Below are 25,044 nucleotides of genomic sequence, written 5' to 3' on the forward strand. Positions count from 1 at the left end.
GTAGGCAACATATAAGGATATAACATCTGTAAATACTTTAAGTGTTTCACAATTAAACTTGTAGCCTAAACTAATCTAGAACAACGTGAACTTGGAAGAAGGCTACATCTAATCTAAATGAAGTTGAATGACCTAGTTGAGCGAATATTGGGCCTAAAGGAATATCAGTAGGCTAGCTCACCTGCGGGTCTTAATGGCCGTGTTAACAAAAGAGCCTTGACAATCCATCCATAATTACTGATTATGTGCCAGAAAAAATATAAAAATATAGGACTTGGCCATGCTGCTCACTTTACATTCAACTAGCCTACAACCAATGAATTAAGGTGTGAAAACACGAATATCTGAACAGTAATTTCTCCTTTCACGGTGCCATTTGAGTAATGAAATGCATTATGCAGAGGCCACCCAAGACATACAAATAAAACTGGGAATAAAATGGTCATTTATACTTGGTTTACCTTGAGTACAATGGGAGCAAAATTATCTTCTCAACGCTCACTCGATCTCGTGCTTCCGAGTGATCATGCGCGGTCCCGAGAAAAGCCGCTTGAGGAGTGTGCACTCAAAGGTTTGAGCCCGCCTCGTAAAAGTCACCCTACTACCGTGCGACCTGTAGGTGAAACTTGAAACATGGACCCAATGCATCGATTGTGCTGTTATGTCTGGCTTTGAGCGCAAAATAGAGGGGGAAATACTTTTCTCTAGTGTTTCCCTTATTGCGTTTACATTTGGCGTATGGTTTTGGTATCAGGTCGATCTGTTTAGTTTTGGTGGAGAAGGATTATTACTAGAGGGGCCGAGATAACATCCAGACGATTGAGAGTCAGGTCGTTTAAACGCGTGTTAAACATCACCGAGCCTAAGATGGCTTTGGCACGGCAGGACTACATTGCCCCATGGTGGACTTACTGGCTGCACAATTTTCCTCATCTGAATTTAAATTTCCAGCCCATTGACAACACGTTCAGACCGGAGGAGGCAAGCTATCAGCAGGTCAGTTGTATGCCCAAGGAGTTTCGAGTTTCGAGAGACAAATTGACAGGCATGCTGCTACCAAAATTCAACTCTTCTCTCATTAGGCTAGTGTCATTTACGATGCAGTATTATATAAACTTCTAAAGTGCAAGTAGAAGTGTTAGTTTAACCTGTATTTTAACGTGAAATTGACTTTATTGAACTCTGTAGCTGCAGAGATTCATTTACTCGTCTACGCTAAATGAAATAATAACGATATCCAATGAAATAATAATCATGTCCAAACTTCACTGATGGAGCTCTTTTTAAAGTCAGCCTAAAATGTTAAAACATTGCTGTATCCTTGATTTTGCAGGCATTGATATTCGATATTGTTCTGTCCTCAAAGTTTAGCCTACATAGTTTCATAATTAAAATGTGGGATGTTTGGGGTAGCCTGGCTATTCTGTCCCAGTTGACGTGGCTCTCCTTCAAAGCACCTGTCTACCTAGTGTGTTTTGGGTGCATGATGTACAGGAGTTACTTTGTTGCAATTCAGTCTTTTGATTTAAAAGGACAGAACATTTTAAAACTTTACAATTTTAGCTTATATTTTTTCGCATTTTCTTTGAAGTAATTTCACAGCATGACCTTCAGTCAGGACCTTCATTCCACAGGAGTAACATGAAAGAGCAATGTGGCCTAACTGTGTTCCCTCTTCTATATTTACTGCAATGCTTATAGTACCTAGCCTACTGTCAGCCATTTTATATGCCCCACTCCTGAAAAACTGCACTCTTAGTCTTTTTTGTAGTTTAGTATCATTCTCAATAATTAGGATTCTGGAAGTATGTTTTTAACAGTATTAGGGCAAAGAATATGGCATATGGCATAATATTGACGTGTATGTGCCCCTCATGTCAGTGTTAGTAATAGTATGATGGACTGATAAGGTTAGGAGATAGCAGGTCTGAGAGAAAGACCAAAGAGAGAGAGAGAGTTTTGAACTTTGGCTCTCCCACTAATGAAAGTCCGCAGAAAGGGGGAAAAACAAAGCACAACTCTGGTGTCTTCAAGCTGGATGCATTGGTAACCCGCAGACATGCTTTTTATATAGTGACTGAGACAAGACACTCCTGCATCTTCCTGTTCTGTAAACTTGCATGGCATGTTAACTGAGATGACTTTGCCTCCCCCTCTCCATCTCCAGCTTGTTTGTTGCGGTCAATAAAGCTGCAGTCTGTCAAAACTGAATAGAGCACATTCCCAGGGTGTGTAGAGGCTCTGTTTGTAAACAAGTGTACAGTGGGCTGGTCTAAGTCAGTGCTGAGAGGATCCAGGTCAGACTAAATGCATAAAGTTGCTGGGACTGTATAAGGGCAATTCCATGCAAAACTGTCATGTCCATAACGCCAACTAAATACAATGGCATTGTGTGTTGCCTATGGATGTGACAGTTTTGTGTGGAATTGCCCATAAAGGAAAGTAATGCCTTTTTAAAGAACTGGGTTAAGCCCTGGTGTTTGGACCACTTTTCTGCTTTTTTTGCACTTCTGGTTAGACATAAAAGGCATTTTGTTGTCTTTGTACTTGTACTCTCCACATGCAGTGACAATATGAAGTTTTATTCCTCAATTCCTCTATTGCCTTACTGTGGTGTGGTAGGCTACAGCTCATGTTTCCCTAGCGTCCTCCCACTGTCCTCAGTTCCTGTAAAAATCCTTAGTGAGCCACTGCTGTTGTCACTGAATTTCATTACCCTTCATGTGTAATTGAGAACTAATAGGCTGGGAAATTGGAAGTTGGTCTTTGAAATGGTCCAATGAGATTAGAAGTGAAAATGTCACTGACCTTTACTGTAGCCAGACTCGCCACAGAGGCTGAGGCCCGATTGGCCCGTCGGATCCACAGTTGATCTCTCTCTCAGAGGCCATAGCACTGTTTCAGAGTGTTTCAGAATTTGACCACTCAGGTGATGGTGTACATGAATGGTGTATGAAGAGAACTGAGTTAGAAACCTCTATGAAGTATCTAAAGCCTCTGTAAGCAACAGCAAATGGCAGTGGATGACAGAACAACAATCTCAGGGACATTTTGTTTTTTATTTCTCATTTTCTGTACACCACTGATGACCAGTTCCTGCTCAATTCAGGAATTATTCCGAATAAACAGCATTGAACAGAGTTTCATGTAAGCTTGTTGAAAAGCAACAGACTGTCACCCTATAGGAGAAACATTTTATTGCCGAGGTCTAAAGAGTGATAATAATTGCACTTCATGTTGAACTGAGCTTGACCTATTTGAGTTGTTTTATTGAAGCCATGCTGCTATTGCAGTGCTATACATTTGACATTACTGTATAATATACAGATTCCCATTGAATGCATTGTCCTGTGTTGAAAGACATTATGATGATACAAAATCTCTTACTCTATTACACTGCACAATTGTGGCTTGTGGCTCCAGTATGACATCAAGGCATTATTTTGTAATTCTGGTCAATAGCTCTAAGAATTGTCTACGAAGACGAGAATCTGCAGGGGCATTTTATGATAGATCAGGTTACTGTTTCTGACAGACATTGATCAGCCTCTGGTAACATAACACCAAACATTTGCTTACATTACAGGGATACTCAGCTGTACTTCTGAGATTGAGTTTATTGCATGGTATTTTCTTGGAGTTTTTATTTATTGGTTACAGATTATGACTTTCCCAGTGTTTTGCTTGAAAATTGGCAATTACAATATCTGTTAAAGATCTCAATTAAAGTAGACAATTGTTTTTTGAACATCTGAATGCATAAAGACACATTAGCATTAATTGTGTAGTTAATTGTAACCATTAGCTCAATAGAGGTTGTCATAGTGGCCAACATGAGATCTAGTTCTGACTGAGGTTAGGGCTTTTGGAGCGAATAGCTAGTGCATCTCACAAATCATTGATGAGCTTTACTGCCTTGTCTATTAGCTAATGTAATTCAAAAGGGGAAGATTTAAGTGGTGGAAAGTAACAACATATATTTAGTTAAGTACCAGAGTTAAATATAACGTTCTTGCATTTTACTTGAGTAATTCCTTTATATGCTATTTTATATTTCCACTCGAATACATTTCAGAGGGAAATATTGTACTTTCTACTCCACTACATTTATTTGACAGCTCTAGTTAGATGAAGATTTTACACAACGGGTAATATCACAAGATGTTAGTACATAGCAACACTTTAACAATTAAACCAGTGTTTTCCGCTCTTTTGGGTTTCTGATGTTTTACAAAAAGCAGCTTCTCAAATGGTTTAATTACAATAGATCTAATATATCACCAAAATCAGTTTTTGGTTTTAATCCCAAAATGGAAAACTTGTGTGTATCAGAACCTTGTTTCCTCTTTCCTTTCCCATTTATCATCTCACAGCTCTTCAGTTTTATCTGCTGTAAAACCAGTGCCTTAATGTGACTGGGACATCCAATATCTAACAGAGTCCCATGTTGCACAACAATGATTAGCTTAGTATGACTTCATTTCAATGTGAGCTTAGTGAAGAAGACCACTATTTATTGATTTGAATCAGACAATGCTAATGGTGTATGATGTTTTTTTATGAATATGGCTTTTGGGAAGGTCCCATGATTAAATGACTTCAGGGGCATTTCATGCTGTCAGAACCATGTGTTCTTGTTAGAAGTTATGCTATGTTAGGTTGTTATGTTGATAAGTTGGTAATCTAGTTGGTACAAATCCCGAAGGTTTGCATGGGTATTTCCAGGCTAATGACCAACTGCCCATAAATACAAATATAGAAATATGACCTTCAAGGGAATAGTGTTTGTGTAAGAGGTGACTTCAATGTAATGTGCAATATGAATTGCTTTAGTCAAAGTTAGTAGCTGCACCAAAACAGCATCTCACACTATACTACCTCTGCGTTCCTCAGTTCCTTCATCTTGTTCATGAGGATTGTGGCAAAGGAGATCTCTTATTAGGAAGTCTTCTGTAAAATTGCTGTGTCCTCCTCCTTCTCCTCCTCCTCCTCCTCTGTCTCTGGCTCCTGTTCTTGTGTTTGATCTACAGTATATGTAGAGCAAAGGGTTAGAGGAGATATATCCACAAACTCTCTCTCTCTTCTTAGCCCTTCTGAAGTGTTTACATTCCTCAACTCCTGCTGCTCTTTCTCCAGGCCTACAGACTCTCTCAGGGATCACAAGACTTCAGGGTCATTGGACCTTTCCAGCTGTGTCACATGATTCTCAATTCAAAGGGCTTGGGGTGGATGCCGTTCTTCTCCTCAGGCCCTTGGGGGTTGCCATGGAAGTGTATGGCCCTGTCTCATGGCTACTGTTTTACTTTTGTGATGGGGGACAGGTTTCCTGGGAACATAAGGAATCATGTGCCTAACTTGTTTTTCTTTAGTGAATTTCTGGAAGTATGGTTTCGTTATTGTATGGAAAGTTTGCTGTTTCTTTACATAGGGCCTGCAGTTTTTTGGATAATTATCCTTTTTTTTCTTGACCGGTTAAACACACACACACACTCTCTCTCTCTCGCTCTCTCTCTCTCTCTCTCACTTCCGCCTTTGCTGTCTCTCTGAGTGACTCTGACTGTCTTTTTTGTTTTTGTGATTCTAATCACTCTTTTTTTCCTCCCCTGCCCAGTCCTTGATCTTCCTTGCCTGTGTGTCAGCGGTGGGTCTAGGCCTCAGCCTGCTACTGCTAGCCGTCTACCTCAGCGTCATATGCTGTTGTCGGAAGGAGGAGGAGGAGGAGACCAAGAGGCCAGACTCATGCTGTGTCACATGGGCAGCGGTCATCACTGGCCTGATCATTTGGTAAGTGCCAATCCCGAGGATTTGGAACATTCTTAGTTCATGCTGTTCGTCAATGAAGACGGCTACACTGGTGGTGACATTCTCACCTTTATTTGAACTTCACATTTAGTAATTTACCTGACACATAAATCCCTCACATAATATCATTTTGTAATCTCAGACCTGTTGTTTCTCTTGGCTCACTGGATTTAGACACATATGGCAGATTGACTTTCTTACAAGACTGAAGTCTTACATTTCAATTAGGATAGCAGTGAGAATAATAATGAGATGTTTATATTTTGACTGGATTTGCTTAATAGTAGAATGAGCCAAGTGGGTCAGTGTAGGACCTTTAAAGCCTGTCATCCAGTCTGATCTGATGAGGGTGGCTTTGTCCTGACACTGGATTTTGTGCCTGTAGGAAAGTACATGTCTATGGAAGGAGGTTACTAAGTACCCTGCTTTCAGAGTGCAGTGTTTTTGACCTATTGGCAGTCCATGCAGATTAAGATTTAATGGAATATACCTGAACTCAATTGGAGTAGCATGCATGTCTACTTTCCCTCTGGGCCATTCCTTGTGACATCAGATACAATCCAGGAAAATAGTTACTGCACCGTCTCAGATTTTGCTCAGAGTTTGTCTATGTAATATTTAGGTTCCAAAGCTAAGACCTTGTTTAATCCTGAAAAGCTTCAAGCCAATTATATGTGGATATTAACATTAATAAAATATATTTAATATTTTAAATGTGTTTATACCACCCTTAATATCACTTTTTTTTTCAAATTCAGGGCCTAAACTTGTAAGGGTTCAGTCCACCCTAAGTTTGGGCTGCCTATGAATAATACTTATCAGTATATCAATGCCAAACCATTGGTTACCAGACAAGGTGATTTTCAGGCTGTAAAACTGAAGTAATGTCAAGGGCTGAAAATAATATGCACATAAGATTTGAACAGAAATATTTTACAGCCTTGGTTTGGGGACCCATTCTTGATATAGACAAGGTTTGAACAAAATCTGAGACGGTGCAGCAACAACCTTATTTGATTTGACACGGAATGACCCCTCTGATTTCTCTCCCAAAACTCTATTGACACACTTCCTCCTTATGTAATGCAACTCATATTTCAATTGTACACTGCAGTTCAATCAAATAAATGCTGAATGTCCAGAATGATTTCTGAACTGCATCTGAAAACACACGTCCTCTTGACACTGGTATAATGCATTGTCTGTACTTGTTAGCAAGGTTTAGCAGAAGCAGAAGAAGGGAAGGGTTAGTCTGTGGCTTCCATCGTTTGGTTTTCATAATGTCAATAGAAGGAGAACAAATGGTTTTGCCAAAGTGCCTAATTGAATTGGAGAAGGGTTCAGCTTAATCTTGTGACAGTTATTTAAGTGCGGAGCTCTGATTGAGTTATTTTGCTGTTAACATTCCAGCCCCTTACACAAGGCCTCTTTTCGTGGTAAGTGCTAGGGCATGACGCTACTTAACGAGGGAGCACCCTATTACCCTCTCGTGTTTGTACTCTGTACATTTTGTTGCGGCATACAGAGTGTTTAATGACTAGAGTAGGCATATTTTGTGTTTTAACCAGTTGTCAGGGATAGATTTCTTTAATATGTAGTTAAGGGAGTGGTGGTTGGGGGGTTTCTTGTGATAGTGCCTCTGCCAGTTCAGCTTAACCCTTAAAGGAGTACCGTCACACTGGTGTGACGGGAATGTTGAGAAATGAACGTTCTAAAGAATATCTGGGTTCATTGAATTCAACATAGAATTGTAGAACCTTCAATTGTTGCGGAACTTAGAACGTTCAAAAACCTACACCTTTAAGGGTTAAAATATGAGAATTATGTATGTGGATATGAAGCATTTGGAACAGCAGAGCTCTCTTGAAGTCTTAAGGGTAGAACTTAGACATTAAATAGAAGTGTGAGGTACAAAGGCTGGTGATTGGACGTTAAATAATGCAGATACATTTTTTATTATGTCATTTTATACCATAAGTGTTGCCTTCTGGGAGTAAAGTGAGACCAAAGTAGCTTTTATAATTTTACAGATTGTAAAGATTGTAATGAAAAAAGCAGATTTTGTGATTCAAGATATGTGTCTGTTTTTGAAAGCTAATCTAATAATAAATATCTTATTTCCGTCTTTTTTGTAATTAAGTGAGGGGCTTTATTGAGTTATTGACTGGCTGCTTCAATGCTCTTCTTTAATTCGATTGTGTTGTTCTAGGATGCTTTTATACATTTTCTACTCTCCTCTGCTCTGTAGAGCATTACAGCCAAGCATTTTCTTTTTTTATAGGATTTGTCAAAGTTTTTTTTTTCTTTTTTCCCACCGATTCTTGGTTGAAGATTTCCGGGACACTGAAACACTGGGGGAACTTGAGACTTGGTGGGCATGTACCCCCACTAGGCTGACATAGAAATGACACTTTTGGTCCCTAGGGGCCACACCCCTCTGCGCTGGCCCCCTGAAACCCAGGGAGACCAAAAGCAGCTAGTCTTCTCATGTTTTTTAGTCTTTTATTTTGAAGTAATCCAAAAGTATTCAGATTAAGTTACACTGTTTTTGTAATCCAGTGGATTACGTTACTGATTGCAAAAATTGGCATGTAATCTGTATTCCGGGGGGACATTTCCGATGGGCATGTTCAGAGTGGAGCATTAAGGGTATAACTGACCTCATCAGGGACGGGGAAGGGGCTCAGCTGCAGCTAAAGCTTCTTGCACGGTCAAGACACTCTAATTGATATCCAGCAGCAGCAGCTGATCTCCAGCTCCTTGCGCTGGAAGAGCCTTGGCGGCCATTAGGAGGCGGATTTGAAACTGCTGACGGCTGTTGACCGTAATTTTCCCAGTGATCAGTTGCTGCCGCAATGCTTAGGCTCTTAGTTGAGATGGATGGTTTGGGGGGGACTTGTTATGCTGCTCTGGTTTCCTTTTTTAAGTCTGGGTAATGAAGCCACCCTAGGCTTCAACTGTAGTTTGCCAAGGACAGTAGAAAGTCACATAAACCCACAGGAGAAGTGTGAGAGGCTCATGTTCATTCTCACACTTATATGGGTTTACAAGAGACACTAATAACAGCAATACACCTGGATTTCACATTTAAAGTGTAACATTTAATTATATTAACAAACAATTAAACATCATTAACACAATTTATTGACTGATCAATCCAAGACAATATACCTTAAAGGTTGTATCAGCGATTTCAGGCCCAAAAAAGGCTCAAACATAAATGATCACATTCATCTAATCTTTCCTAACGATCCGCTAGCTGCCTGCCCTATAAGCAGGCCGTCAAAAAAACGCGTCTCTGTAGGCAGCCTAGGCTCTGAGATCTGTACACAAAAACAATTGCTATCAACAAGGGTTGGCAACCCACTCAAAGGCAAAATAAAGTGTTTCAACCAATAACCAACGAGATGCGCGTTTAGGAGAGTTTTAATTGCACGAGAGGGAAGGGGAGGGAGTAGCGAGCTAGCTCTCTGTTTTGTTTGAACATCAACAGAAGTGACGTATCCCCGCTTTAGCTGATACAACCTTTAAAAGTGTAAATTTACAACTCCAATACAGGGCCTTTTGCAAGATTGTATCTTTCAAAACCTTTGCGCTGTGCAGCATAGCACCATAGGATATATTTTAACGCCAGTCAATATTATAATTTTTATTAAAATACCGGTAAGAATATTTGTAATGGTAGATATATTATATGTGGTAGTCCAAAAGCACAATTTTACCAGAACCTGTCATCCATTGGAGTTGAACAAATGTGACTAAATTGTATCTGTAACATCTTCTGCCATGTTGCAACTCTACATCCCCAAACCAGCCTTCATCACGATTGATGTTGCGACAAAGGTACTTAAAAAACAAAATCACAGCAGACAATCAATTTTTTAGCTGGAGGATGACCCAGAAGGAAGGTCTAATTCACTTCATGTCTGCTATCCTCTGGAGGCCAGTTGTGTGTGTGTGTGTGTGTGTGTGTGTGTGTGTGTGTGTGTGTGTGTGTGTGTGTGTGTGTGTGTGTGTGTGTGTGTCCCAGTTCCTGTTGGCTTCCTCTAGTTCTCTTATTGGATTTTGTCAAGTAAATGGGCAGCAAGAAGCCTTTGAGTGTGAGGTAATGCAATGAGTGCTCTGATCCTGCTGCTGCACTGAGGAGACTAGGTGTGTGTGTGAGCGAGTGTGTGTGTGTGTGTGTGTGTGTGTGTGTGTGTGTGTGTGTGTGTGGACTATGTGGGATGGCATCCTAAATGTGCTGGCTAATGTGTACTGAAGGGAAGTGGCCTGTGGGAGCTGAAGGTAATGGCTCAGATCACGGACCTGGTATCCATCATGGCTGGTGGGCTCTGCAGAGTGAGCTGCTGTCGTGCTGGACCGCATACACTGAGGGGGAGAGTGGAGAAGGTCTAGTGCCTCTCCAGTGAACAAAGGCACAGTGGGACATGAGTGCGCTGCGCATGCCATGCACACACACAGACACACACACACACACACACACACACGCACATACACGGGCTCACACGGATACACACTAAGCACATTAAGATATGTGCAAAGGAAGTTGTATTTCAGGGGTCGGGTAACTGGAGACAATGCTTGGATGTTCAGAAGGGATATTGGTCAGCCATAACACCACTCATACTATAAAACACACACACACACACACACACACACACACACACGCACTTACATACAACATACACCCTCGTGCACACACTCTCTGTGGGGAACAATAGCAGCCTGTGTACTGTACAGGCTCCATCTGTTCTGTTTTATTGTCTTCCTGTGGAGATGTCCTATTTCTGGGGTCTGGTCGCCCTTTTTTTAAGAAGCCTTTTGTTAATAACAGTGTGAAATCTGACATGTTGCTAATCCATGGTGTGAATGAGGATAAAAACAGTAATGTTCCAATAATGGGGTCACGAGTGCACTTCCTGTTTTTTGTTTACTAGAGAAGAAGGAGAATGAGCCCCCATGAGGTATTTCCATCCCTCCCACAACACTGGTCTGGTATTCTCACGGGGGGGGTTTAGTCTCCTGTGCTGGAGGATGGAGGATGGAGCTCCTGCTGTGCAGCGGCTGAGTGTGTTAGGGAAGGGAAGTGGTCAGAGATTGATGACACTCCCTTTGTGCGGCCAGGGGGACTCCCTGATAGCCAAGGCCCCCTCAAGCTCTGGCCTCTGGCCCCCATACAAAATTGACTGCAGAGTCTCTGATAGGATGAAATTGCACCATAACTCATGACAGAAGGGCCTGACATCTTCTGTCACTCTAAGGCTTTTGTGGACAAATGGATTTAAGGTGGGATCTGTGTAAAAATGGTGAGATTGATACACTCCTAGTAGAGACAGAAAAAAGGGATGGAGGAAAAGCGAGGGATAGACAAAACACACTGACTGAAATATATGTAAACAAATAAGAGACCTCTGTGTCAACGCAAAGCATGCTGGGATATTCCCCTCCAAGATGGCCTTTAATGAGTGCTGATGTTTAATGTGTGTGTTTGGATGTTCTAACGAATCTGAAATTGTTTTTTGCTTTCATTTTTCAGCTCGGCTGTTGGGGTGGGTTTCTATGGAAACAGCGAAACCAACGACGGAGTATACCAGCTGACCTACTCCCTCTACAATGCCAATCAAACAGTGGGTGGCATCGATAGTCTGGTAAGAGCTGGTTAGCCATCTTCCGTTCTTCTGGAAAAACTAAATCGGATCCTCCCTGTCAACATCCTACTTCTGGTCAATAAAGTAATCCTGTGGAGGATCACTGGTGCAGATTTTATTTTTCCTGATGCTGTTTCTGAGCACCTGCCTGGATTTTATGTGCATACCTTTTTATTTTATTTTATCTTTTTATTCAACGCTCAGTGGCCCCCATTCTATGGCCATCAGGGGACGAGGAGGTGACTGTGCATGAATCACTTTACACTCACAGTGCACACAGTGCAAACAACGTCACATCTGCAATGCTATTCAGTACCCCCATACGACCCCCCTCTGTGGTGTCCAGTTTTATAATTCTACTCAGACTGAACCGATCACTGCTGGACACCCAGACCGGCACTCTAGCCGCAGGGCTTTTTGTCTCCTCGTCTGCCTGTGGAGCAGCAGAGACTGGAGTGAGTGCATGCGCTCTGGACTATCCCTGTCCGTGCCCTCACCTAAACTACTTCAACCGCCCCCCAATAGCCCTGGCCAGGGAGGCAGACAGGTAGGCGGTAGAGAAGTTGGAGGTGGTGGTGGTGGTGGTGGTGGTGGTGGAGGAGGAGGAGGTGGTGGAGGTGGAGGAACGGAGGCTGGAGTGAATGAGTTTGTGGCTGGCGGCCCTTATCCCCACAGCGTGGGGAGAGGAGAGCGGCGAGCACAGCCTCCCGTCTGACAGGGTTGCACTTTAATCACAGTGAGAAAGCGAGGGATTAACTCCCCATCTGTATTAATGGGGATTTATGCTCCCGTATCTGTATCTCTGTTCAAAGCCGTGACAGACATGCATGCACACAGTCTCTCTCTCTCACACACACACACACACACACACACACACACACACACACACACACACACACACACACACACACACCCCCGCGCGATCACACACGATCACACACACACATGCATGCTCACATTAGACACAATCACAAGCATGGGAATGTACACACATACATAACCCCCCCCCCATCTCTGGCTTGTTTGGCTCACTCTATCCCCCCATGCTCTCTTGTTTTCTACAGTCTCACACGCACACACACACGCATATACACACATACACATTGCTCTGCAATCTTGTCATTCTTCACCTCGCTCTGGTCATATGCCTAATGCATGCACGTGACCAGGCTTTTGCAATCAAGTAATATGCTGTACAGGCATACATGCACAATATATCCTTGAGTCACTGAGTCAAGTGGCTTGTGAGGATTCCATGTTTTGCGTAGGCAACTGTGGCCAGCCCTCAGGCCCGCTCCCATCCTGATCACCATAGAGGTCACAGATCTCAGATCACAGATGTGTGGCCCTGGAGAGGAGGAGACACAAATACCATTCTGTGGCTTTATGTTGCCGTGTTCACTTGGTATGCAAAGGCCTCTGTCACAGCCTCTCCGCTCCACCATGGAAACCCCCCTGTACAAATCCTCAGAAGACCTTTTAGCTAACAACAGCAAGCTGAAACAATTATCATGAACACTTTCACTTAGGGGCGTGAATGTTTACAATGAGTGCTTTTGACTATTTCTTGAACATCATGTAATGAGAGCCTTTTTTTAAAAAGCACTCGGCATGTTCTTAATCGCGAGGGCAGTGCTAGGTCATGTTCTCTAATATAGACCCAATTCTGTTATCCCATGTACTTTGGCTGAACAGACCCACAAGGCAGAGCAGCAGACGGCCAGCAGTGGCGGTGTGTTAATTACAAGCTGGCTAACAGCGTGTGGCACGCAAGGTATGAATGTGTTTTTCACTCGCTGCTTGGCACTGCATTGTGGGGGCACGCTTCGGGGCCAACTGGCAGAACTCCACTCCTCTCACTTCCCAGCCCTGGACTGGATGGATTCTGTTCCTTTATAAGCTGCATAGCCATTTGCTTCTCTGTTGGAAACCCATTGAGAGCAGGAGCCACCTCACTTCCCAGGCATCTCTTTCCTCCTATGCCTCCCTGCCCCTCACTTGTTCATGCATCAGCTTTTTACGATTCCTGGAGGGCTCTCACCTTGGCAGGTGCTCGATGGTCTGCATGTCGCGTTTGTGCCCAGTAGGGGCTGCAACTAACGATTATTTTCATAATCAATTAATCTGTTGATTATTTTCTTGATTATCTTATCGGTTATTTATATTGATTAAATTCCAGAAAATTGTGAAAAGATAAAAAAAGCGGCAGTCTGAGATTGTTGAGGTGTTTTCCTTGGCAAAAATGGCATAAACTGACTAACCGATGACCAAAATAGTTGTTGATTAATTTAACAGCTGAAAACGAATCGATTAGTCAATTCATTGTTACAGCCCTACTGCAAGTGACAGAAAGTCACTCCTCTGAATGGCATACATTTGATGAGGTCTGGGTGAAAACATCCCTCCGTTTTTATATTAAATTGGAAGCAAACAACATGGGGAGACTGCCCCTGGCTCCGCCGTAACTGCCACTCCGAGCTCATGAATATAGATTTAATTGGAAACGAGGGTTTGCAGTGACTGTTGATGAAACTTTCTGTCAGTCAATCCTGTCTGTTTTCCCAGCTCTTTTTAGCACTGAAAATAATTTATTTGGGGGGCAGTAAGTCTATCATTGCTGTTTTGACTGTGGGAAGGTTGAAGTAGTGGAGGAGGGTGAGGTAACACTTGACTTTTCCAATCCAGTCTCTCCTCACACACGCTTCTTATAGTATTGGTCACGTTTCAGTATCATCATTGCAGTAACTCCAGAAATTTGGATTGGTCTGTATTTTTCTGAAAGACTGAAAGTGACCTCATGACGCTAATCCATTTCCTTCAGAAAGATTTGTAGAAGAGATTCCAGTATTGCTTAACATGGCCACAGGATTAGTGTCTGGGGCTTCACTTTGTAAAGTTTCTTCAGTGGATGAGGAACAATCAGGCAGCAAAAGCTATTCTCACACAATGGTGGTGCCACAACACCACATGCTGTATTTGTTAATACAGTTCAGTGTTCAGTAAATGTGGTGCAAAATAGTGTGTATCTCAACATTACTGTGTTGGGATGTTTGAACTAATTATTTGTAGAGTTGTTGTATGAAGCAGACATATCATTGAACTTGAGGTTTTGACATGATCTCTTTTTATTTTCAACAGCAAGACATTTTCTTTTTCTGGTCTTCAAGTACCCTTACACCTTATTCTAATGTAATTAAACCAGCTAATATATCTGTCACACCCAAGACAGTACCAATCCATCCCTGTACCACATTAATAGGCTCTATGCATGACTCCATTTTGGTTTCGCTTGTACTGGCATATCAACTTCCCGTTTACATTAAAATATTGGCAAATATGTTCTTTATGTCATTGTGTTCAGGGTCTCATCTCACGGTAATGTAGACTGTGAAAATGTGTGCCACTCCCTCCAGCAAACGGGAAAAGGGTTTACAATGTTCTTAACCTTAATCAACTGATGTTACTGAACTGATAAGATAACTTTAGCTACGTTGTTCAACTAGCAATAGCCTACTATATTAAAACTGACAGGCCAGTAATCTGTCATTTTCTGTCATAGCCTACAGTGTAAACAGGAAGTGAATCTGTGCATAGAGCCTATTCATTGTTTTTGGATTGTAAAATCTCTTCTCTGCCCCTTCCAGGTGACTGGCTCCTTGAACAGCATGCAGGTGGGACTAGAGGAGCACCTGTCAAGGCTGGACGAGATCTTCTCCACACGGGGGGATTACGGCCAGACGCTTCGTTTCATGCGGCAGATGGCTGACAACATCATCAGGCAGCTCATCACCCTCCCGGACATCAGCAAAGCCAAGGTGGACTTGGCGGCCATCGCTGACCAGACAGCTTTTGTGGAGTACTACAGGTGCGCGAGGAACCGAGCGCACCCATACAAGTGTTCCAATTTTAAACCACTCAACGAGTGCATAGGTCTCCACAGGATGCACTACACTTCCAATGTGAATGCACTCACACAATCATTGCAGCTGGGGCTGGCGCACTGTCTTTGATGACAACTGCTCTGTGTGGCACAAGCTTCATGTAGCCTCAAAAGTAATTTTATGGTCTCATCATCTTCAAAACTCCAGTTTACTAGCTAATAAAAATATGTGGATCTTTTTTTGTTAGTGTACCAAAACAAATTACCCCAAAACAAAGCAGTCCTATTCTTATAGTTTACACCAAAACAAAGCAGTCCTATTCTAACAATATACAGTACCGGCATATTCACCTCACTTTTACAAGTCCCGTATTTTTGGGTTTCATCAAGTCTCTTGCCACAGGTGTATAAAATTAAGGACAATGCAGTCTGCATTCATAGGTGCTTTATTTTATATACAGTACCTGTGGCAAGGGACCGGATGAAACCCATGAATAGGTAGAGTAGTTCAGAGGGGCTGACTGAAAACTGACCTACTTGAAGCACTGACCTCCCCATGCCATCACTCTGTCCACTGACATGTCCGGCCTCGAGCCTCTCGCGCCTCAGAGCCATTAAGCGTCCAGATCTTGACATGCACATCCTCCGTGTAGATTGAATTTCCATTTTGTAGGCCAGTGTGTTAGGAATGGGCAATGGGGGTCTATTGATGAGGAGCTAGTGTTTCAGACAGCTGAAAGGGCCACGGCATCATCATCATGGGACAAGGCACACTACTCTCTCTTACACTTCTTCTTCTTCGCCTCTTGTCCCTGCCTCAGCATGCATTAGTCAGAGACCCAATCTAATCGCTGGCCACAGAGCTGTCTTGCTTTCCATTTTTAACACACACACACACACATACACACACACACACACACTCTCTCAGGCGTGTCTGTGTGGAGATGTGCAGGCATGCTGGCTCCGTGTAGTGTAGGGTTACTAATCTCATTGTCTGTGTTTGCTGTGTGCATTAAAGATCATGTTGCATCTTTCATATTATCTGCAGATACGGCTTTGGTCTTAATTACTATATCAGAAGTATGTTTGAGGTTTATTTTTATTTTTATTTTTAACACTTTTTCTCTCACAATGGTGTCAAATAAGCTTACAGCTTACCACAAACTTTTATCCATGAGGAATTAATATCTATAGATTGTTTCTATGTAATTATTAATTGTGTGGGAAGTGACCACTGCAAGGAAAAATAAAGATGTGTGGTAACTGTCAGACTTTACAAATGTGCATCTTATGGATTACAATGTCAAGGAGCATAGCAAATTTAGTGCATTAAAAATGATGTATGTATGAAGATTTTGTATTTTTTAACGTGCATTCCTTGTTCTACTCCTAGATGGCTCACATACCTGCTTCTGCTCATCCTGGACCTGGTCATTTGCCTCGCAGCGTGTGTTGGACTGGCCAAGCACTCAAGATGGCTACTCATTTCGTAAGTTCATTCTTCTCCCTCTTTGAGGTCAGTCTTGGGGCTTGCATTCCTGTCAGACTTTCCAACAAGACTTATGTAGAGACACATGTAGCACCAGGGCAGAAGTGTTTCTTGGTAAGAATGCATACGTACCATGAAATGTGAGCATCATCTCACCAAGTGTTGGATCTGGATCTTGAAGGTTTGTGCTACCGCCATTTTAAATGGCACATGCTTCCACCCCCATGGGGCTCCTAAATGCTGTATCCCCTTACTCCTACATCATTCAGTCATCCATTAACGTCTGCCTCTCTAGGTAAGGGTGCAGGGGGTAGACTGTTGGAGATGCTGGGACGAAGGCATATACATGGAAATGATGGCACTCATTAACTCACTTCAATCAGTTGATCAATACATTTAAATTCTCCTATGGAGGTATAGCCAAACACAGACTCACACCTACAAAACGCAATTGGCCAAATGGATAATTTTCTTCTCAAAAACACATTTTGTTAAATATATACTAACACATTTCAAATCACATTCACTTCACATTTCAAAACAGAACACATATTTCTCTGCACACACTAACTTTACCAAAACACTGGAAATCTGACTCAAAATGAAATTATTCTGTTAAAGAATAACACTTGTTCTCACTTCAGAAGGTACATGCAGTCAATCAAAGTACACCAGGTTTCAAAATACTGGCTATTGTTGACATTACAAAAACTGCATAGACTTTTATGTTTCAGTTTTACAGGTATTTGCATGCAAAACATGCTCTATCCACAGTTTTTTAACCTAAATTTCTTGGTTGGGAACTGTATGTCCACATGTAATGTTCACATTCAAAAGCATTCCAGTAAAAAGCAAATCATTTTTTTCCCCCTTTACTGTTTACTACAGGAGGTACAGTAGAAATACTGTTTACAGTACTATAGAACAGAAAAGGTTTTACAGTATTGCTTACAGTGAACAAAATATCCATGAAACACACGAGCATTCTGAACAAAAAACAACAGATACATACCAGATAAAGGGGGGGGGGGGGCTAAAAAAAAGCACAAAATTACTGTATCTAATCTCTGCGATCTTCAAACTTAAGCCACATGTTTTCATCAACATCGCATCTGATATTACATCCAAAGGCGATGCACCTGAGATAAAACCATTTGGTAGCAGAAGCAAAGCAGAATCAGATGTTTTGATAGTGTATCTAAGGTTTGGAATACTGTGTTTGCTATTGTGGGATGTTGTGTGTTAACATTCGTAAATACTACAAAAACAATCCATAGTTTTGTTGGGAGGTATAGCTTGTCTGTTAAGAAAATGTAAGCATTGCGGAAATGTGTTCACTGACTGCATATTGTGTGAAAACGACATGAAATGTGTGAATGGTAAGGCCACAAAAGACCGATGCTGTGCTAATTGTGTTTAGAGTTTTGAAAATGTGACAACTGGTTAGACAACGACTGAAAAAAAAACTGTAAATGAGTCATGTCCATGTCATGTGGCATGTACTGTATATTATTCTGGGTAATTATTTGATACATACAGTACTCCAATGAGCACTATGAGAGCAGTATTCATATTGCCTGTTCTATGAACCCATGAACCTATGAACCCAACCTCATCTTTTGTCTCATTCACATTATGTAGTCTCACTGTTGTTTGTGTTTAATTGTTTTGAATTCATGAGGTGTTTACCGGTACTTGTCGAATAGCAGTAGTTAACTAGAAAATGTAATTTCGAGGAAATTACCAGTGCATGAAAATATAAACATACTGTATATTAACATAAAATGCAAAACAAACTTTTATTTGATAACAGCTGGCAGAAGTCATAGTTGATAACAACTGACAGTTGAAATGCCTGAACAGTTAAATAGTTGAGTAGTTTAAATAGTTAAATTATTTAATAGTGAATTATTGTAGTGAGGACATTTATTTTGAAACAGTTGTGGGCAGAGGAAATAGTTGAACAGGATCTGTAGAGCCAGATTGTATGTTTAAAGCCTGAGACAGAGTATATAGTTTAAAAGTTAAATGTAGATAGTGTAATGGATGTTGATACACAGAAAGTTGAATGGATGTTGATAGGCAGATTGTTTAATGGATGTTGATGGGATAGTTTAATGGGTAGATGAGTGAATAGTTTGAAGAGGATAAATGGATAGAAAGTTGGATGGAATGTGCCTTATATCCTTGTAGAATGGAGATACACAGAGAGAGTTGGCCTAATTGAGCAGAAAGCAGTTGATACAGGTGCAATCAGTTTAACTAGCTTTTTGATGGGACCTAGTTGAGCAGCAGGTGCAAATCAAGTTAATTAGCCCATTATGATGTTATAGTCCCCATACAAAGTCTATGGGGAAAAATAATCTTGTTTTTTATTAATATCTCAAAAAGTATAAAGTTTACAAAAGTGAAAAATACATTCCTCAAGTCTCCCTTTCAAGACCTACGTTACAAAGTTTGAACAAAGTTTCTACGTTAAACGGTTTAAGCTGAATTAGACGCAGAAATTTGGTGGGGGGGAAGAAGAAGAAGAAGAAGAAGAAGAAGACTTCGGATAACAGAACAGTGCATTTTCATGCACTGTAATTCTTTGATTACTGGGTGTTTATGGGATGACACTGACATACGGTGTACTTCCAGCAGGCTTGTCCCACATATTCAGCCGGATTTCTGCTTAGGTTACCAGTGGAATCTCAAGATCTCTTCCCCTCCTCACCACACTAATGTCTATCGATCTGTTTGCCAGGATGTGTGTGTGTGTGTGTGTGTGTGTGTGTGTGTGTGTGAGAGAGAGAGAGAGAGTGTGAGTGTGAGTGTGTGTGTGTGCTCTCCTAACAAATTATTAAGTACTTCCAATCTATTTTATTGGTGCTTTTAAGACCATCAAGCCTTTGAGTGAGTTAGGAGGAGAAAACGTTGGCAGCCTTTATGTATCCATCAGAGGGTAATTTTCTCTCTTTCTCTACTCTCTCTCTCTTCTCCTCCTCTTCTTTGATTTAGACCAGTATTTCTGTCAGCGGGTTCTGTGTGTGTGTGTGTGTGTGTGTGTGTGTGTGTGTGTGTCTGTCTCTGTGTGTGTGTGTGTGTGTGTGTGTGCCTGTGTGTGTGTCTGTGTGTGTGTGAGACTGACTGCATTCGTGTTCCTGTGCTGTACATTACCACAGAGGGAGGAAGTCGGTTATTTTGGGTAGCGTGTGAACATTGGTTTATTAGGGGAACTACTTGTTCATAGTAGTAACATGTACAAAAATGTGTACAAATAAAATATTTTGGAATAAAAAAAGCCATAGGCCTACAGTATACATACAGAATATACAAACGTTATGTCATTTTTATGGTGTTTCATTTAGAAAAAGATGTCTACAGTAAGTGTGTCCATGTGTGTCTTCAGGATCATGGTGTTTGGGGTGCTGACGTTGATCCTTAGCTGGGTGTCCCTGGGAGCAGGCACTGCCACAGCAGTGGTAAGTTACACCCTTCACATGCAGCCTGCAGAATGTTAGTGTGTTGAGCACATAGGTAATGAACACAAGAGCACAGATGCAATGGCATAAACACATCACTAAGCTTGAAAAGTAACATGGCACAGTGAGTCCTAATCTGAGGGTGTTCACACAACCGGAAGCTACCGCTGGCTAGCGCTCAGGCTGCCCCTCACTTGCATTAAAATTCTGAGTTACCGGGTGCTAGCTAGCTAGCAGGCAGGGGTCACTTAGGTAGAGTAATTTACCCCCTTAAGCTTATTGTAGGCTTGTTGATGTAAACAAGGCTACCATCGCACCAGTAACTAAGCCAGCCAATCTATATCTCTGTGTCTGTCTCTCCCTTTCTGTTGTTTTCTCTCCATCTCCCTCCATCCACTGACATGTATTTATAACCCCCACCTCATTTCCTTCTGTGTTTGTGGGTTTTAACGCGAGCACATCCCGGATGTGGGATGTTTCAGTTTATCCCCATCATGGTGGATATTGTGGATTTTGGATTATCATTCAATTTTCATCACTGGCCAGATGTTTGTTGAGGCAGATATGCCATGCCTGTGTGAGTGAGGTGAGCGATAGAGTCTATGTCCAGAATCACGTCCGGCGATATGCAGGATCGCATCAATGGATTGATGCAAAGTTTTGTGCTGCTCAGACAGCTTGATGTCTCTAGCTTGATGCCTAAAATGTGTCTAATCTTTTCCAAACCGAGGTCAGCTAGAAGCACAAACCTAATTTCCAATGTCACTGAGTTTCTACACATGGACTTGAATGTGGTTTATTTTGGGTTTGTGACAAGTCACTTGATGTTTTTTGCTGATTCCCTGTCAATGAAGGGGGAATAACTGAGGTCAGTTACCTCATGTGAATTGGATTAGTCAGGTTGTGCAGTGTGATCCTCTCCTCCCGCTGATGGTCCTAGAGTAACGGGGCAGTGGGGACAGAGTGAGGGTCCTGCCACCGGTTCCATCCTGTTCCCAACTAGTCCTTGGGGAATTTGTCACTGTCACAAATGCACCCCTGGTAAAACAATGTCACGCTCCCTTTTAATGGATGAGTGTTGGGAAGGAAGAGGGAAGAAATGCATTCTTTTGTGAAATCATTATTTTAGGGCACTTGATCATAGATCTGCTATTTTGAAGGAACTACTTAATTTGTTGTACAGCAATCGTATGCTTGCTCTCATTATGGTGGAAATGAGCAAATAAAGAGGCATATTGAACTAGTTCCAATCCAGAGTTTGCCCTGTCAGATGTTTTCAAAGTTTGACAGATAAGACTGTTGTAGGAGTGGGTTGGCAGCTGGGGTTTTTTAATTGTGCATCAGTGTTTGACTGCATGCCAGTGTAAGGCCTAGGAGGCCCAGGAAATTACTTACTCGAGGAAGCTATTTTAGAGCAAAGGAAGACATAATTCACCTTTCCACTGTGAAACATGACGTCTGTTTGCTTTCAGCACTTTTGAACGTCTAGAAAGATGTGTGAAACGGTGTGTACATGTATTTATTTATGACCATGTTTTTCTTCATCTTGCAGAGGGTCAGTAGGATTGCTTCAGAAAACTCGCCACGGTTTAACATGGTTTAGCATGGGTGAACAAGATGTACAGGTCATCTGTGGTCTGAAAAGATTAAAGAGGATATGAGATGTGGGAATGGCGAAGGCCCTCACAGACTACTTGGAGACATTAATCTGAAGTGAGAAACATTAACCTGACGTGAAGTAGCCAGTTGTTGCAAATAGTTCTGGAAGTTGGCACGCTAGCATACTTTTTACAAACTTTGCAAGATGTTATGAACTTGGATTTTTCCTAGAGCTTACATCAACAGGGAATTAATCACTATTAGCTGAACAGGCCATACTTTTAGAACTAGACATACCCACAAGGCATAACTATGGCTGAAGAACATGGTTGGACTGGCGTTCGGTTATGGTTGTTCTGGGGAAGTCCCATGCTTATGCTTGGATATATGTCGAGGTGTATCTGCTGTCTGTGGTTTTGGCTTGTCTTCCTAAACCAATCTTAGTGTGAAGGGGAATGACTCTGGGGCACCAGACACCACAAGCCTTCTGGAGGTCATGAGAGTCTAATTCAGTGAAAGGCTGACAAAGGAAGGTGTCCACTTGACAACGCCAATAAAACGCTCACAACGCAGTCTTTGTTGTTGTTCAGTATTGATACAGTGGTTGTAGTGTGCCCTGCTGTAATGGGACACTTTGGCTAGGGGTTGGGTATGGATACTTTTAAGTAACATTTAAAGGTTTGGCCAGCGTTTTGAAGTCCCCAACAAATAGCACAATAAATATTTTCCTCGTGATCTGATAAATCTTTCTCTTGACCCCGTCTTCTCCCTCTCTCCATTTTTCTATCTCTGGTATAATTTCTTTCTTTCTCTTCCTCTCTCTCTCTCTCTCTCTCTCTCTCTCTCATTGGTTCCCTTCAGACATTTTTCCTTTTGTTAACACTTTATTGCATTACATGTTTAGAACTTTGAGTCTCACTGTTTCCATCTATTCTAAACTAAATTCAGACGAATTTGTGTTGAATCTAAATGGCTGGACTCCTCCTCAGGGGACCAGTGACTTCTGTGTGTCTCCAGACAAATTCATTGTGAACCAAACCAGGGACTTCATCAGTGCAGGCAAGTGACTTTTCCAACACAATCACAACCAATGCAGTCTTTTTTACAGTGAGTAGGGTAGCAAAATGTAGCAAAATGACCATGAGTTGAGAAAGCTCTGGCATTATAATTATTCTGCTAAAGCTGTTGGAATTTTTCTGAATATTATGACTATGAGTTTTCCTACAAAATACATATTTAATGTTTTTGCTCATTATTTTTTTACAGACATAGTCCATTACTACCTGTACTGCTCGCAGAGTCTCCCCAACCCTTTCCAGCAGGTACTGTCCCCCTCATGTCCTTGTCCTTTGAGTCTATGCCAGTAGCAGCCTACAAGTCATTAAGGACTAATAAAATCATTGTGCTGGTTCAGTGAGAGACGGAATCCGTGTAAAATCCATTATAACGGCTCCATAGCTCAGTGGGACCTAATTTAATTACATAATGGCGATAGGAAAATCAACGTTGATCAAAGTAAATCGCTTTTGTCTCCAGCTCCCTGTTAATTAGCTGTGTCTGGCTTCTCCACACTGCCTCCAGGCCTTCTTATACAAATTATTTATAAATCCGCAGATTTCTTTTTTTACTTAAAAGATAGGAATTAATGGGGGGAGTTGTTTTTCTAACATTAAGTAAACATTCCTGCTGGCACATGCTTAAGCCTAAACCACTAAAAGCTACACTTATGGATAAAATCCACATCCATTAACAGCTTTAGCTTGTTTGATTAATCTGGTCTCTCAGATGGAAATGTATATGTCTTTAGTGGTGTGCCAGATTTGAGGTCATCTGACCCGGTCCGTGTTCTTATATTGTGTTGGATGGTAGGGTAATATAAGGTAATGTTTTTATGGTGCGTTTATTGGAGTGTAATGTAGTTAATGTTTTTATGGTTTTATTGTGTGTGCGTGTGTGTGTGTGTGCGCTTGTCCGTGTCTTGCAGTCTCTGACCACCTTTCAGAGATCTCTGACCACGATGCAGATCCAGGTGCAGGGCTTGCTGCAGTTCTCGCTGTCGATCTTCCCCACGGCCGAGGTGAGCGACAGGGCTAGCGTGCCAGAGGCTCACGAGACAATGCTAATCTCAGTGGGTCTGATCTAAACGCATTCTTTAGGGGCCTCCACAGCCCCACACCATGAGGCCCAGAGGGCGAGACCACAGTGCACGCTCAGTGTCTCAGTGCGCTCAGCTCACTGTCTGCCACATTTCTGCATAATTGAGTTGTGTGGCCTCTAGCCCTGCTCGTTTTTTGTTGCTTCTCTCCTCCTCATCTGAAGTTTCTTTGTTTCATCATCACACATCGCTCCTCTCTCCCTCCCTCCCTCCCTCCCTCTCTCTCTCTCTCTCTCTCTGTGCTGTCTTTATCTGCCTCTCCATCTCTTTTCTCTCCTGTCCTCTGTCCCACTGTTTTGGTGCCCTGTGTGTGTGACTCCAGAGGGACCTGCTGGGCATCCAGCGTCTGCTCAACACCACTGAGTTTAACCTGCACCGACTCACAGCTCTGCTTGAGTGCCGCAGTTTGCACAAGGTGAGATGAGACACTGGAGCTATGTTTCCCCTTCACAACATTTACACTTCTGTCAGAAATAAATGAATAGTAAGAAACGTGTGTGTGTGTGTGTTTATGTTTGTATTTGTGTGTGTGTTTGTGTTTTGTGTCCTCACATACCTCCACAGGACTACCTGGACGCTCTGATGGGCGTGTGCTATGACGGGGTGGAGGGTCTCCTCTACCTGTCCCTCTTCTCTCTGCTGGCTGCCATTGCCTTCTCTGCCATGCTGTGTGCTGTCCCTCGTGCCTGGACACTCATCGCCAGCAGGTAACAAAAACAATCCACTCAGTTTGACCCCTTCCTCAGGAGTATATAGAACAGAAAAAGATAGGGATGAGATCCAAGCATTTATTTGGGTGTAGTGAAAAAGACCTTGCAAATGTCTAATCCTGCATTTAGCTTAACAGATTTTGTGTCATTTGTTTGTTTTGTTTGAAACGTTTAATTGTTTATCTACTTTAATCCTCTTTAAATCACATTAAGGAGGACACTGATAATTTCATCATTTTATGGTCAGAGAAGCCCTGGAATAAGCCTAAAGCAAACAGAGGGGAATGGCAGAAG

At 42.0% G+C, this 25,044-nt stretch overlaps 1 protein-coding gene and 1 long non-coding RNA gene across 4 annotated transcripts in view; one reads left to right on the forward strand and one right to left on the reverse strand.

The window, feature by feature from the left end:
• Positions 1 to 525: 525 nt before the first annotated feature.
• ttyh2l (tweety homolog 2, like) overlaps positions 526 to 25,044 on the forward strand; it is a 29,576-nt gene continuing 5,057 nt past the window's right edge. The window contains exons 1-11 of one of the 3 annotated variants that reach the window (XM_042086069.1): positions 526 to 996; positions 5,612 to 5,784; positions 11,342 to 11,453; positions 15,098 to 15,318; positions 16,727 to 16,822; positions 20,214 to 20,286; positions 22,875 to 22,944; positions 23,152 to 23,207; positions 23,870 to 23,962; positions 24,363 to 24,455; positions 24,605 to 24,747. In XM_042086069.1, coding sequence (XP_041942003.1) covers positions 868 to 996; positions 5,612 to 5,784; positions 11,342 to 11,453; positions 15,098 to 15,318; positions 16,727 to 16,822; positions 20,214 to 20,286; positions 22,875 to 22,944; positions 23,152 to 23,207; positions 23,870 to 23,962; positions 24,363 to 24,455; positions 24,605 to 24,747 — 1,259 coding nt within the window. In that variant the 5' untranslated portion in view covers positions 526 to 867. Of the gene's footprint in view, positions 997 to 5,611; positions 5,785 to 11,341; positions 11,454 to 15,097; positions 15,319 to 16,726; positions 16,823 to 19,623; positions 19,767 to 20,213; positions 20,287 to 22,874; positions 22,945 to 23,151; positions 23,208 to 23,869; positions 23,963 to 24,362; positions 24,456 to 24,604; positions 24,748 to 25,044 lie in introns of those variants that run through there. The other 2 variants (XM_042086067.1, XM_042086070.1) reach the window with 2 other exon arrangements.
• On the reverse strand, positions 20,119 to 24,683 carry LOC121705227. Its single transcript, XR_006030736.1, has 3 exons — positions 24,597 to 24,683; positions 21,164 to 21,324; positions 20,119 to 20,311 (listed from the first exon to the last, which is right to left on the reverse strand). It is a non-coding gene; the product is annotated as an uncharacterized LOC121705227 (long non-coding RNA).

The sequence above is a fragment of the Alosa sapidissima genome, chromosome 3 (genome assembly GCF_018492685.1).
Source record: "Alosa sapidissima isolate fAloSap1 chromosome 3, fAloSap1.pri, whole genome shotgun sequence".
Taxonomy (NCBI): Eukaryota; Metazoa; Chordata; class Actinopteri; order Clupeiformes; family Clupeidae; genus Alosa; species Alosa sapidissima.